The sequence below is a fragment of the Pinus tabuliformis genome, chromosome 6 (assembly GCF_031772625.1).
Source record: "Pinus tabuliformis cultivar Carrire ecotype Pingquan chromosome 6, CPIR1, whole genome shotgun sequence".
Lineage (NCBI taxonomy): Eukaryota > Viridiplantae > Streptophyta > Pinopsida > Pinales > Pinaceae > Pinus > Pinus tabuliformis.
Genome location: NC_142292.1, coordinates 795,026,849 through 795,041,387, shown reverse-complemented (window position 1 = coordinate 795,041,387; position 14,539 = coordinate 795,026,849). Strand labels below are relative to the sequence as shown.

The 14,539-nt window shown below is 39.1% G+C and overlaps 1 protein-coding gene across 1 annotated transcript in view; it reads left to right on the top strand.

Annotated features, from left to right (window-relative positions):
• Positions 1-1,033: 1,033 nt before the first annotated feature.
• The window catches only part of LOC149261195 (calcium uptake protein, mitochondrial-like), a 38,868-nt gene continuing 25,362 nt past the window's right edge, over positions 1,034-14,539 (top strand). The window contains exons 1-7 of the mRNA XM_089368077.1: positions 1,034-1,202; positions 1,403-1,580; positions 3,190-3,239; positions 3,498-3,565; positions 3,995-4,218; positions 4,855-4,938; positions 6,298-6,511. Of these exons, the coding sequence (XP_089224203.1) occupies positions 1,034-1,202; positions 1,403-1,580; positions 3,190-3,239; positions 3,498-3,565; positions 3,995-4,218; positions 4,855-4,938; positions 6,298-6,511 (987 nt within the window). The remainder of the gene's footprint in view (positions 1,203-1,402; positions 1,581-3,189; positions 3,240-3,497; positions 3,566-3,994; positions 4,219-4,854; positions 4,939-6,297; positions 6,512-14,539) is intronic.

Here is a 14,539-nt window from a genome sequence, read left to right as displayed (position 1 = left end):
AAACATGTAGAACCATTGACTCCAAGTGTGGGCGGCTGCAAGGGGGAGGATATGTGCAGAGGGAAAGGATCCAGAAACCAGGTCATGGTTCACAAAAACTATCTCTTCTAGCATCTGAGGCTGAATGAAGAAAACTTGAGGAAAATCTTGTGGGATTCCTCCATTTTCTTTGGAATATCTCAACGGAGGGCAGTTCAAGTGCCAGCCACAATTATTGGTTGGTAAACCCCGAAGGACTTGATTGATTAAATTGGAACTTGTGCTGTTGGATCCCCATCAGCAACATGCTTTGGCTGGCCACCTCAACTGATTGTTGAGTTGTCCTCTGTGCCTCGGCCCTCACCTCACTTGGCTCCACACACACACACACAAACACACATTTTCCCCAAGGAAGATCTTGTGGAATCCAACCCTATCTTCCCTAGACTATTTGGACAGAGGATGGCTTAACCTCCAACCACAATAACATTTGGTAACCCAAATGGACTTGATTGGATTTGAACCTGTGGCCTATGTCAGATGGTTCAACTCAGTAAGCTAACCATTGGGACTACATGCACACACTTGTGGGATACTTAATTAGAACTGAGTTGCCTGAATGGAGAAATGACATAAGTTTCTGAAACATAGATTTTTTTCAGACAGAATCATATGTGTGTGTATAATAATCTTTAACTTCATCTAATTGTTGATATGTGTTAAAATTGGCAACTAGGGCCAAAATCGATGTGGGTCAGCTTATTTATGGCAGCTGATATTTTTGTTGGATCCCTCTCGTCGAGAGGTGTAGGATTGATCCCAAGATCATCCGATTTCGATAAGTATTTATGGAGATATGAATTTATTTTGATTATGTAATTATTATCAAGCCGACCAGCTCTTATGTAGGCTCAAGAAGCCCAAACATCATGTCTATTCAACCTATATGTTTTTGGTATAAATAGATGAGGATTTGATGTCATTTGAACACACATTCTTGAGTGATCTCCTCTCCACGTCTTGGGTTTTTGGAGAAGAAGAGACACTAAAGAATATGCTAGCCCATCATGAAGCCCTAACCGCAGAAGATGCCCTAACTGATCCAACGCAGTCAATTACTTATACTGTACATGGAAGACCTCATACGCTGTATATGTATACGCTGTCTCATGCTGTATATGAAGACACTGCTCTCATACGCTATATGGAAGAATGGATATGCTGTATGTGAAGACATGTAGATGCAGTCATGGAGACATGTCAAACTCTGTACATGGAGACATATATATACACAGTCATAAAGAAATTTCTACGCTCTCTACACAGCCAACATAATGCTCTCATCATTTATACGCAAAGAGACCTTACACGCAGTTAGACATTGATACGCAGTCAATGTAATGCCCTCATCATTTATACGCAGGGCAGAGAGACCATACTCGCTGGCAAATTTCGCAGGCAATGAAGGCATCATACACGCTGGAAATTATGCAGGAAATGAATATACAACGCAGCAGACGTAGCAAGATCACACAGGCAATGGTGGCCGCAGTAAGGAAGACAGTTACACGCTGTAAATGGAGACACTTAGTCGCAGTAAGGTACTCACTGTCTCGGTAAACAACAATAGCCACAAGAATAAGCAAATCTCGGATGGATGAAAAAGGACTATGTATTAACATATGATATCAGTATATATATGTGTGTTGATCTGTGCTCCTGCTAGCTCAAGAGTCAGCAGTAATGTCTTGGCATCAATTTAAGGATGAGCTCAAACGTTGTCACAACAGTGATCTCTCAGTTATCACTACAGTTTCTATATAGTGTTTATGTAATCATGATGAAACTGTCATTATAATAATGAAGCCCTAAATGAAGTTATCTAACAAAGAGCACAGTGAAGATCTCAATAGATCTCATCATTGAAAGATGCCGCTGTAACAACTTCAAAAGGTACAACAAACATGATCTCAGTAAAGGTGCAGCAATGGTGCAACTGTGATGAATGATGCAACAGGGAGCATCATGATAAATGAGATCATGAGCATGGGCAGCATGATGCAGATCGTGGACATCATGATGTAGGGCAGCGTGATGTATGAGATCATGAGCAGCATGATGGTGCTACACAGTAAGGTGCAGCAAATGGACGAGATGCAGCACGATGATAGGTGAAGGGGTCACCTTGGAGAATCAGTTGAAGCAGAATGTCTTCAACTGATCTCATTGGTATACGAAATGATCTATGCTAGATCGAGATAAGTCAAAGTGTTGACTTCTGTTGTAAATGTACTCTCTCTCTCTCTCTCTCTCTCTCTCTACTGAACTTTGAAGAACATAAAAGAAGAATTGATCAAGGGTTTCCCCACACATTGTGGGGCTTGTCCCTGGCTAGCGCCACATCTTGTGTCCTCTTGTCTTGGCTTGTCCTCTGCGATTTATATTTATGTTCTATCTGCAGTTCATCTTAATGCTGATGTGATTGCTAACTGTGAAAATTTAAATAAATTGCTCTAGCATAGAACATACCTAAAAGTAACAATATGTAATTGCCGATTGTTTTGTATTGTTACCTTGAGCTATATTGTTTTGTAATTTCTGATATTTTTATATTGTTACCTTGAGGGGTGCCATTACTGGTTGTCTGGATATTTGAAAATCCCAAATGGTGAATTGATATTTAAGTCTAGTGGTTCAACATGTGGAGTCCAAATGGAGGTATAGTTTGGGTGATTCAAAGCCTTAGTTTATATTTAAATAGACCCAATATTGCTCTAGCTAAAGCTAAAACTTAAACTTGACTTGATATCATTCTAGCTATGCTATGCTTTTGTCTGGCATGTATTCGTCTTAAGGAAATAAATATTACATATCTTTTCCAAGATTGTGAACAATATGGAAGTAGGAATAATCTAATGAAGCTCTTTAAGTGGTGTGTAATTTAAGTTGTTTTGAGAGCATTATGATAGCAGGAATAAATTAGAGAGGTGCCCTTAGTGGGGTTCCATTTTTATTATGAGCATCATTTCTGGATTTGGGATCTCCTTGCATTGTTGTTTTTGTGTTTATGTGCAATCTTTGAAACCAAACATACAGAGAGTAGAGTTCTTTAACTGCATCCAATTGTTGATTGATTTGTATTTGCTAAGATGAGCTATTTGTTTTCATCTTGATTTGGTTATGCTTTTTCTATGCTTGCTTGATTTTCAGGGATACTCGGGACATTGTTACTTTTATATCACACAGAAAATGTATCTATGGTAAGCCAAGCAACTTTGGCTAGTGAGGTCCCAGTTCCCCAATATGATTGGACACAAGACTCTGATTTTATTTCAATTAAATCCTTTTCCTTCTTTTTCAGACACAACAACAACAACCAATTCCACAGAGAAATAATTGAAGTGGGCACATGAAACTGTGTGTGGAAATTTGTGAATTGTTTTAACTTTCATGATGAGAAATGTTGTGAAAAGGCATCCATAGTGTTTTGATAGGATTTTCTTTCGTATGTATTGAAGATTCGTACAGGAGACGACTATTTTTCAACTACGAAAGGAGAATAAGGATGCGAAGTTCTCCCGAAAAGGTAATATTCTAATTTTGGCAGTTGAAATATGGTAATACTTGTTAGGAAGACTAGAAGCTAACTTAATGGAAGGTTATATTCAGATAATGCTGATGAGGCTTGGAGTTTATGTAGTCTAATTATCAAAGAATTTGAACTGTTTCATTACTTGCTTTTGGGAATATATCCAGTATAGTGTTGTCTTTTTCGCCTGCCGTCCAATTACTTCATAAGAGAAGAAATTTAGGTGGAGAAACATAACATACACCGTGCTTTTTTGTAAGCTGTGCTTCTTGCTAACTTATACATCTGCCATTGCATGAAGCTTTGAGCTGTTGCATAAATATTTTTTTAGAAGTTTCACTCTAAATACTGTCTGATTTGTTGTTAGTCGTCTTCATCTTTTTGGGCACACTAAAACACTATCGTTTATATTTGCATTTCTTTCAGGTATTTGAATACTTTGCATCCTTTAGAACTCCTGATGGAGAGTTATTTATGACTCCTGCTGACCTGGTGCAAGCAGTAGTTCCTGTATTTCCACCACCAGATTCTAATATTGTCAGGAATGGATGTTTGAGAGGGGAACGATCTCCTGGAGAACTTCATTGCCCTCACTCAGAGTTATTCATGCGGTTTGATACTAATGGGAATGGCCTTATCTCCTTTCCAGAGTAACTCTTTTTAATCTAAAAATATTGCTTAAAGGCCTTGAAGGAAGCCCCTGAAAGATCTCTTTCTGGCCCTGAAAGAAAGCTAGTTACCCAGGTAAATACTTTAGAGAAATAAAGCATTGCATGGGACTTTTTGTAAAGATCTGTCCATATAGACTAGGTGAGAAAAAGAATGTGGTATCCCTCACATTATTACAGATGGAGCAATCATGGGAACCTTGCTGCCTTCAGTTGGTTGGGCATAAATAAAGAGATAAATTCACACTGATGTAGTAGTAATTGTGCATTCTGTCATATGATCTGGCAACCTGCTGTCATTTTTGAGTTAGAATTTTACAAGTTTTAGGTTACATTTGTCAACTCATAAAGTCAAGACTCCTGGAGCAAGCATTTGCAGACAAAAAATATATCAATATTGAATCCTAATATCATATAGGGCTACTAAATCCTTAGTTTCCTGGGATGCTTGACATTTCAAGGTTCAGTTCAAACTTTTGTTGGTACATTTTTATTCATTGAAGAGAGGTTTCATTGTAGTTTCTTTATATTATTTTCTTGTCTGAGAAATTAAACATTTATAAGCCTCAGTATTATGTTCTTCAGCATTGGATGCTTACATGTTATTATGTTAAACAGGTATATTTTTTTCATAACACTCTTGAGTATTCCCGAATCAGATATTTTAGCTGCGATCAAAATGTTCAATCTGGACCGCAATGGGTATGCCCTCCTCTCCCTCCTTATAAAGCGCAACAACTGTTTTTTTGCTGACTGTACATGGACATTGACGTGATAGAGTACAAACAAAAAGTTATTTGCATTGCATAGTAATCCAGTGCTTGCTAATCAGTTCATTGACTGGTAATCATGCTTGAAAGTAGTTTCAATCCATTGCCTGCCGTTAATGGGGATTTTATTATCAGAATTGTAGAACTTGTCCCCTGATAAGGCATTTGCCTTAGCAATGTTAGTAGTATAAGGATAGTCCAGTAATATAATCACGGGGTGTTGTTGTAACTTGTGATCAACCATATAAGCTGTGCTTACCCATGCACTGCTACTCATTCTGTAGTACAATAAGTAAAACCCTCAATTTTAGGTCTTATATTTTGCTGCAACCTGTGAAAACTTTGTGCTTCTTACTGTCTAATTTACTGAAGCAGGTTGACATGAATATTATTGTCTTCGTCCACATTTTGTTTGACTGGAACTAATATTCTAGGTTTGAGATGTAAGTGTTTTTTGATAAAAATGCAGAGTAACAAGAAATCCTACTAGATTTAGTTAGGCAGAGGGGCTGAGAGTATTATCCATCTTTGATGATTAGTTCAGATAATTTATAGTTTCTCAAGAGTCTTACAATATTCTAGACTCAAAAGATTGTTTTGAGATTAACAAAGTGATTATCTTCTTTTTACTCAAATAAAAACTCAATCTAAAACTAGAATATTGTCTGAGGAATGTTTATTTTGACATCTCTAAGTGATCCATACACTGTATGAAACTTGGGAAGCAACGAGCTTTATCAAGATTTCATTTTCTCTCTTCAAAAGTTTTCTTCCAACTGGCATGCTTTACTAAAGCTGTTTGTATGAGGTACTGCGACATATCTTCAAGTCTGTTCAATGGTCAAATTCGCTGTTTAAATTTCCGAGCAACTGTCACTAGCTCTTATTAAAAATCACTTTTCATGTTTGTTCATTGATTACTCATTTAATTAAGGATTTAACATGGAGCTGGTTCAATTGTAAAAATGTGCTTATTCTTCACAAATTTCCTTCCAACTGGCACATTTAATAAGGCTGGTGCACTTTCCCAATGATTACATCTGGATGATGCACTGGGATGTATCTTCTAGTTATTAAGACTTTTGTAGGATTGCATATTTACATTGGAGTCTCTCGATGTATTAAAATAGTTCTCTTAGCGGCACTCAATAATTTTTTTAATTGCAGTTTTCTCCCTCTCAGAGTTCGGAATGTTCATTTTTGAACTCCTGATAAAATTCAATTTTTGTGTTTGCTTGTTGACTACACATCTAAAAAAAAGCTTTAACGTGGAGACTGTTCCCTATTTCAGCGAGATAAAGAAAGAAGAATTCAAGAAAGTAATGAAATTTTTGCGAGCTAATAACAGGCAAGGGTCTGCTCAACGTGATGGTCTTCGTATAGGACTTAAAGTCGACAATTCTGTGGATAATGGAGGTCTTGTGGAGTATTTTTTTGGGAAGGACAGGAAGGACCATCTTCAGCTTATGAACTTTGCACAGTTTGTCAATGATTTGCACAAGGAAGTATGTGTCTATGGTTGGCCATAACACTTAATGTCATGTTCATTACATTTAATAAAAAATTTCTTTGAAAAACTAATCAACTAATAATTACTAAAGTACAAATGTTCTGTTCATGCTTCAGTTTAATATGCTTTTACGGATGTTCCATGGGCATGCATGCTGCAGGGTTGGCGGTGAAGCGACCCTCGTGCTTCCCATGCCCTCAGGATGTGAGACACCTGGTGAAACATTTTGCCATGCCTTCCATTTTGTGAAGCTTTCAAAACACAAGGGAAACATTTCTCCAATGTGGGTCATATTTGGCAAAATGTGGGGCTTTTGGGCACTGACAACCCCCACCCTGGAAAAGTGGGATTTCTGAGCAACCCTTCCTAAAAACTGGATGTTTTGGTGCCACCCCCCACAGTTTTTATACAGAAAACCTCAGAATAAAAAAAAAAAAAAAAAAAAAACTTTGAGAACAGTAAAAAGACTATGCAAGGAAAGAATCCATTGCATAATGATGAATTTACATGGGAGAATTGTCATGTTGTTAATTTTTTTTTGTTTAATTTTTATAAAACCTTCTTTGGTGCCTTTCCTGAAGAGTTGTGGATATGTTATGATGTGCACTTGTAGAACTATAAGATTGATATATATTCTCAATAGGTAATATACTATTAGCATAATTATAAGACTGAGTGATATTCACGATAAATAACATACTGTTAGCTAAAATGCATTTTCTTTCGTTAGGGATGAATGCATTATTTATGACAGTGGAAGTGGTTGACATAGGGTGCTATCTCTTACGAAAGTATGGTTTGTTGAATTGACCTTAGAAAAGTATGCAATTATACATCACAAAAATGTATAATTGCCAGACACCAAATTGATTTTATTGTTAAAGTCTAATAAGGGATGGATGAGATCCCCTTGTTTGCTTGAGAATGGATCCCCGTACACAGTAATTTTATCGCTAAAGTCTATAAAGGTGTACATACTCTACCCCCTCCTTGGATTTGAACTTGTGACCTCTTAGGAGGAAACACATGTTCTTAACCATGAGACTCTTACTCAATCTGTATTTACATCAATATCAAGAGACAAGGGTTCACTTTCTAAGATGAGTAGGTGACTATTAGGTTGTGAGAGACGGAATAAGACAAGAAAGAATGAGCATTATGAACATTGGGAGCCAAGGCTCATGTTTGAAAGGGATGCTGGGAGATATTTGTTATTAACATTGTCCATATGCAAATATTATCAAATATATTGTTATTCACATTGTCCAAATGCAAATTTGATCAGATGTGGTATAAGCTATGTTGCACGGGTTCGCGAACCCGGGGGTAGGGTTCTTGTCCTCAAGTACCAGGTTCAGGCACAAGTTCTTCTAAAACACACCCAAAAGAACCGGGTTCTCTGAGTAAGCACCGGGTTCTTCTTCGCAACCAAAATTTGGTTTCTTTTGTCTACTTGGGTGTGCCAAACCTTGGCAACAAGTGTGTGGAACCCAAAAATCGGGAATGTTAGGGTCAATTATTTTTAATGATTTTGTTGTAATTATTTTCAAGCTCGGCCTTTTTATTTCTCTTTTGGCTGTTTCGACCTAGAGATGGCCACTGTAGATTTATTGTGTAGACCAAATGTCATTACTAGTGTAGCTATGTTAAGGTCCTGACTAGTGTAGGTATGTAGCTGGAGAGCATGCTCACTGAAGATATAAGTGATGCTGATGACATGGCTTGAGGAAGCCATTGTTCACTATTTTGAAATTTCCTAGTTCATGTTTGGAGATGCCTTAAGGCAATTTTTTAATGTACTATGACAATGCACATATATCATGATTTTTATTAATATGTAAACCCCAATTTGCACTTGATATCAATTTGAATGTTCAATGATATGCATGTTTAAATCTTTAAAGTTTAAAGAATAAATATTTTATTTTTCTTGTTTAAAGTTGGAAAATATTTTGGGGGTATATATATATATATATATACCCGCGACGAACCCACGTACCCTATTTCAAAAGTGATGTACCCGTCCCAGTACCCGTACTCGAATCCATGTTTCCTGGCAACATAGGGTATAAGTTATATTTTAGGAAGTTTTATGATACAAACAGTAGGTGTGTCCATGACTTGACTGTGTGGATGAGATCAGTTTAAACTCTTAGGTTGATGCTATCTTTGAATGTGAACCTGGGCCTTTCAATTTCTTTGTAAAAACAGAAATAATCCAAAATGTTGCTATCATTGGCAGGTAAAGCATCCGTCTAGCTGCAACTGTTTCTTGCATATATTTTTAGTTTTCCATTCTCATATCTGAAATGGCACAAACAAAGGTAGTGCAGGATCATCTTGTCAAATTAAACAATTTGTCTTTCCCCTGACTTAGCTCAAAGGATTGTGCATATCTGTTTCTGCAAGGTGACGATTTTAGTGGATGCACATAAAGCTGAATGACCAGGTTTTGAAGGGAACCAAGTGCATCCGTTTGCATGTTATATAAATATTTGTATATTTTGTAAAATTTCATGGAGAACCAGGCATCTAATCCATTCACTGTGGACCATAGGGTGATGCTAATGGCTTATTTATTATGGTATATATCTTCATTGTGTCATTATCTTGACAAGTTTATTTTTCTTTTTATCCGAGGAAAACAAGCGCAACTTTCATTAAAAGATTTTGAAAGTTACATTTTGTATGTGAATCAAGGTGCACTCACAAGTATAACCCCATACTGTTCAGATACTGTCGATATAAACATCCAGGACTCTTTAAAAGCCCTATTGAGTTCAGAAATATATACATATACATAAAGCAGTCTCTAGAGAGACTATTAGTAGAAGAAAAAATACAAAACAACACAATAGAGCCAATATTGCAGGCTTTAGGCATAAATACAAAAATGCAAAAAATCAGCTGCGAGGTACTTCAGGAACATCCATCTGCCTGTCGTCTATAAATGGCTGATGGTAGTACTCATAAAACTGTCCGTCTAACTGCTCAAAAGTTTTCAAAGTGCCCTGAGTTTGTGAAGTGCCTTAGATAAGTAGTCTACAGTCCCATTTCTTTCCCTGTAGATATGATCACAAGGTATTTGATCAAAGGACTGCTTTAAAAGGAAAATCTCTTCAAGCAAAGGACACTGTGTGCATGTGGCATCGTGAAGTTTCATTGAACCAATTACTGACAAGCTTTGAATCTCCAAAACTCTGAAGCCTTGGAACACCCTTCTCTATAGCGAACAGCAAAAGGAGTTTGAGAGTCATTAGTTCTTGAAAATTGTTTGTGCCTCTGCCCAACCCACTCTGCATTTTGAAAACATGCTCTTGACGAAGGAACAAGGTAGCCCCCCCTGGATTCACCTCCTGCCAGGGAGGCACCATCAAAGTAGGCCCAGGGATAAGATCTGTCGATAGGTTCTTCAGAAATAATGCGTGGCTGGTAGACAGGATCCTCTGAGGAAGTGAGAGCATAAATAGCAGTGACCTGAGCTGCCACCTTGTGAGGGATATTTGTTTTGGGTTGAAACTTTGAAAGATTTCATCATTTCGTGACAGCCATATACCCCAGGAAACTAGGGGGGGCAGGATTCGATTCTTCTTAGTGGTGGCAGCATTCCACCAAGCCTCGCATGCCTCCTGGAAGGACTCTCCCTGCCAGATAGATTGGAAACCCAGAGATTCTCTGACAGCAACCCATACTTCCAAAGAGAAAGGACATGATTGAAAATGATGGTCAACTGTTTCGTAACAATATTTACAGAGCGCACACCAGCATGGCCCTATAATACCTCTTCCTTTTAAGTTGTCCCCTGTTGGGAATTTATTTTCCAGAATACACCACAGGAAGAGACATGCCTTTGTAGGACAGTTTAATTTTGTTGAAAATGGTAGCGAGAAATGGATTCCTTGATTTGTGCCTTAATTCAAGGATTCAAATCGAGTTTCTTCTTTGGCATGCTTGATTTCCTAAAGAATATGAGATTTCCTAAAAATTAGGACGAGTTATGTAGCAGTTAACTAATGTGTTAAAGTAGAAGGCCAAGTTCACTGTCTTCTAGTGTGAGTTGAGTTGGAAAAGGACGAGTAAAAGACTCTAACTCTAGATCGAGACTTAGGACGAGTTGCATGACCCACTCAATCACCAGTTTGATTCCTAAAAATAAGACTTGCTAACTTTAGCCATTCGAATTGCCTTTAAAAGGAGGAATGAAGGCACTCATTGTATCATAATTGAGCACAGGTTTGTGTGAGCTTATGAGAGAAAGGTGCCGAGAGTTATTGAGCGAATTGTTGGAGAGGAAAGCAATTCCTCAGGGAAGTGTGCATAGAAATAGGAGGATTTCTTATTTAATAGGGGCTACTAGTGTGCATGAAAATCGGAGGCAGGATCAGGGAACAAGCTAGTGTTTCAAGCCTGGTCTAAAGCAGTGAGAATCATTGTATTATCTAGCGAAACAGAGATTGTTTGTAAGAGGTCTATTGCTCATTCTTCTTCAGTAATATTCTCAATCAAGCAGAGGGTTTTCCCAGTTGGGTTCCCTAGAAAATTGTGTTGTTCTATTGTGTGAATTGTGTGTTTATTTCTGTTCCTATTCCGTTGCAATTTGGTAGAAATTTTTTGTCTATATGAAAAGAGACCTGTTTCCAGATTGTTCATATTAGCATTTGCAGAATTTTGTGGATTTTGTACATGGTATCAAAGCGGTGAACAGGATAAACACCAACACGAAGGGATCAATCTATTGTTGGAGAACAGAAATCAGTTTTTCAAGAACAGTTCTTTTTACAGGCAGCATTGTGTACAAAGGACTGAGTGTTGATCATTTTATTGAAGGAGCTTCGAACTGCATCTCTTGGAAAGGGAGGATTATGGATTATGATAGTGTTGGAGGATAATGGTGTGGGAGACTTCGTGAAACAGGCTGTCCCAGTACCTTAAGATCCCCGACAATTGGCCCAACATACTAAGAATGGTGTCAAGGCTGGGAGGATTATTCTAGAGGTGGTCAAAGATCATATAGTTCCTCATATAGTTGCTCTTAAGGAGAAGCTAGGGAGTATCTGGATGAAACAAGGAGGGCCCATCACACATATCTTACTAGGTTATCTCAGGTTCGAGATGAACTAGGTGGTGTGTGGCGGTGTTGTTCCAAGATGTTGTTAGTAGGAGAGAGAACTTTCCCAATTGGGAAAGGTTTTGGACTGGATACATATAGGAAGAGATCCAAAGAGGAACCTTAGAAGGGAGATCAGTCAACACTGAGGACGAAGAGAATTTTGCTCTTGCAAGTAAAGCCAAGGGCAAGAAAGGAAATAGAAAGGCAAGACTAGTCAGAAGAGTGACAGGAAGAAGAAGGATCTAAGTAAGGTCAAATGCTTCCATTGCCATGAGTTTGGGCACTATGCTAGTAACTGTCCTAATCGGAAAAAGGGGTCAAATAAGGAGCATGTGGCTGCTTTAGCTAAGGTAGATGGGTTTGCTTCTCTGTTTGAGAAATATTTCTCATTGATAGCTTGCATGGCAAGCTCAATAGGCAGCAACACATGGTCTATTGATTTAGGTGCCTCTTTCCATATGACTAGGAACAAGGAGTATTTCAACCAGCTAGAGGAGAAGGATTTATAGGTGCATATCGAGCTTGGAGATAATGGCAAGTATGCAACCAAGGGGGTTGGTATTGTCAACATTGAGAGTGAGTCTGGGAGCACTATCCATCTCAGAGATGTTCTCTATGTTCCAGGGTTGAAGAAGAACATGGTTTCAGTAGTTACCCTTGAGGACAAGGGATATGATGTCATCTTCAGCAAAGGTAAGGTGTACATCAAGCGTCTAGCTTCTGGATCAATGAAGCAGATAGGTGTGAGGATGAAGAACCTTTACAGGTTGTAGGTGGAGATTTGTGCATCCTTGAGGAACAAGGCAAGTGGTGAGTAAAGTAGAGATATTGGAAAACTTTGGCACGGGCGCATGGGACAATTGCATCATGGGGCGTTGAATATTCATCAGATCTATAGGATTACCAACATGCATCCTTGACAAGAATGGAGTGTGCAAGGGATGCACGCTTGGAAAGTATTTCAAGTCTTCTTTTCAGGGCTGAGACAACAGAGCCAAGGGGATTTTGGAGTTGGTGCATTTAGATGTGTGTGGACCCTTCTCTTTTCCGTCTCTTATGAGACACAGGTATTATGTTACTTTCATTGATGATTATTCTTGTAAAACTTGGATTTATTTCATTAAAAAGAAAGATGAGGTCTTAACCAAGTTCGTGGAGTTTAAGGCTTAGTTGAAAACCAGACAGGGAAGAAGATCAAGGTAGTGATAAGTGACAATGGTGGAGAATATGTCTCCAATGCCTTCAAGGAGTTGTGTGCAAAAAAAGGCACCAAGAGAGAGTTGATAGCACCTCATAACCCTCAACAGAATGGGGTGGCTGAGAGGAAGAACCGCAACATTGTTGGAGTAGCCAGGGCCATGTTGTATTATCAGGGGCTACCTATGTTCTTGTCGGCAAAGGCATGCAACACTACAATGTTTCTGCAGAACATGAGTCAACACAGGGTTCTTGGACGAGTTACACCAGAGAAGGCTTTCACAAGCAAGAAGTATGATGTTTCACACTTTCGGATCTTTGGCACAAGAGTTTATTGCCATGTGTCCAAAGATAGCATGAAGAAGTTGGAGCCCACAACAGAAAAGGGTATTTTTGTTGGGTACAGTGGGACAATTCAGGTATACAAGGTGTATCTACCACGACTCAAGATGATAGTCTTGAGACCAGATAAGAGGTTCGAGGAGGACAGAGCCTTGAGGGATTCCCTTGAGAGGGAGCATACAATAGTAGTTATGATGGAGGAGCTACTCGCTCCTAAGGAGGAGCCTTAGGTAGGATCATAGACAAAGTCTCAGATAGGTGGCAAGAGGCCCGCACAGCAGGATGATGAGGAGAAGAGAACAGGACAAGAGCAGGAAACTACTCAGATGGAGACTCTTGACATAGGGAGGACGAAGGCCAAGTGGGTCGAGAGGTTGATTTAGGTAGCCTAGGAGCAGGTTGAAGCTCCTAATACCATGTTCAGGCAGAGTAAGAAGCCATAAAGGCACACAAGTTATATGGCAATGATGACAGAGTTGGTGGACACTGAGCCTTCTTATGAGGCAATGATGACAGAGTTGGTGGAAATTGAGCCTTCTTCTTATAAGGATGAGACAATGATGACAGAGTAGCTTTGGCAGATGCCATGGCGGATGAATAGTCCTCCATCATGAAGAACGATGTGTGGGGGATTGTGCCATGACCTAAGGGAAATCAGTGGTTGGATCGAGGTGGGTGTACAAGGTGAAGCATGGTGCAGATGGGAGTGTGGAGAAGTACAAGGCTAGGTTTGTGGCCAAGGGCTTCTCATAGAATGAGGGCATAAATTATGATGATATTTTTGCCCCAGTAGCACGGTATTCATCCATCAAGACTATTCTGGCACTTGCAGCATAGATGGGGTGGAAGATCCACCAAATGGACGTGAAGACAACCTTCCTCAATGGAATGGTTGAGGAGGAGATTTATATGGAGCAGCCAGAGGGGTTTGAGCAGTTCAACAGAGACACATGTGTGCAGGATGAAGAGAGCTCTTTATGGGCTCAAGTAGACTCCAAGAGCATGGTATAGTCGTATTGATAGTTTCCTTTAGGGATTGAGCTTCACTAAGAGTGAGGGGGATGCCAACTTGTACTACATCATGGTTGGAGGACTTTTGCTCATTCTAGTGCTCTATGTCGATGACCTATTATTGACTGGAGTAGACAACTTGATCTGGGATTGCAAGGAGGACCATGCAAGGGATTTGAGCTGAAGGATATGGGGCTTATGCACTATTTCCTTGGCTTGGAGATTTGGCAAGGTGATGGTGAGATCTTTGGGGGACATGGGAAGTACACTAGAAAGATTCTCCGAAGATTTCATATGCAGGACTGCAGGCCCATGACCATGCATCTAGTCACAAACTGGAGGAAGATGGATGCTAGTAGATCA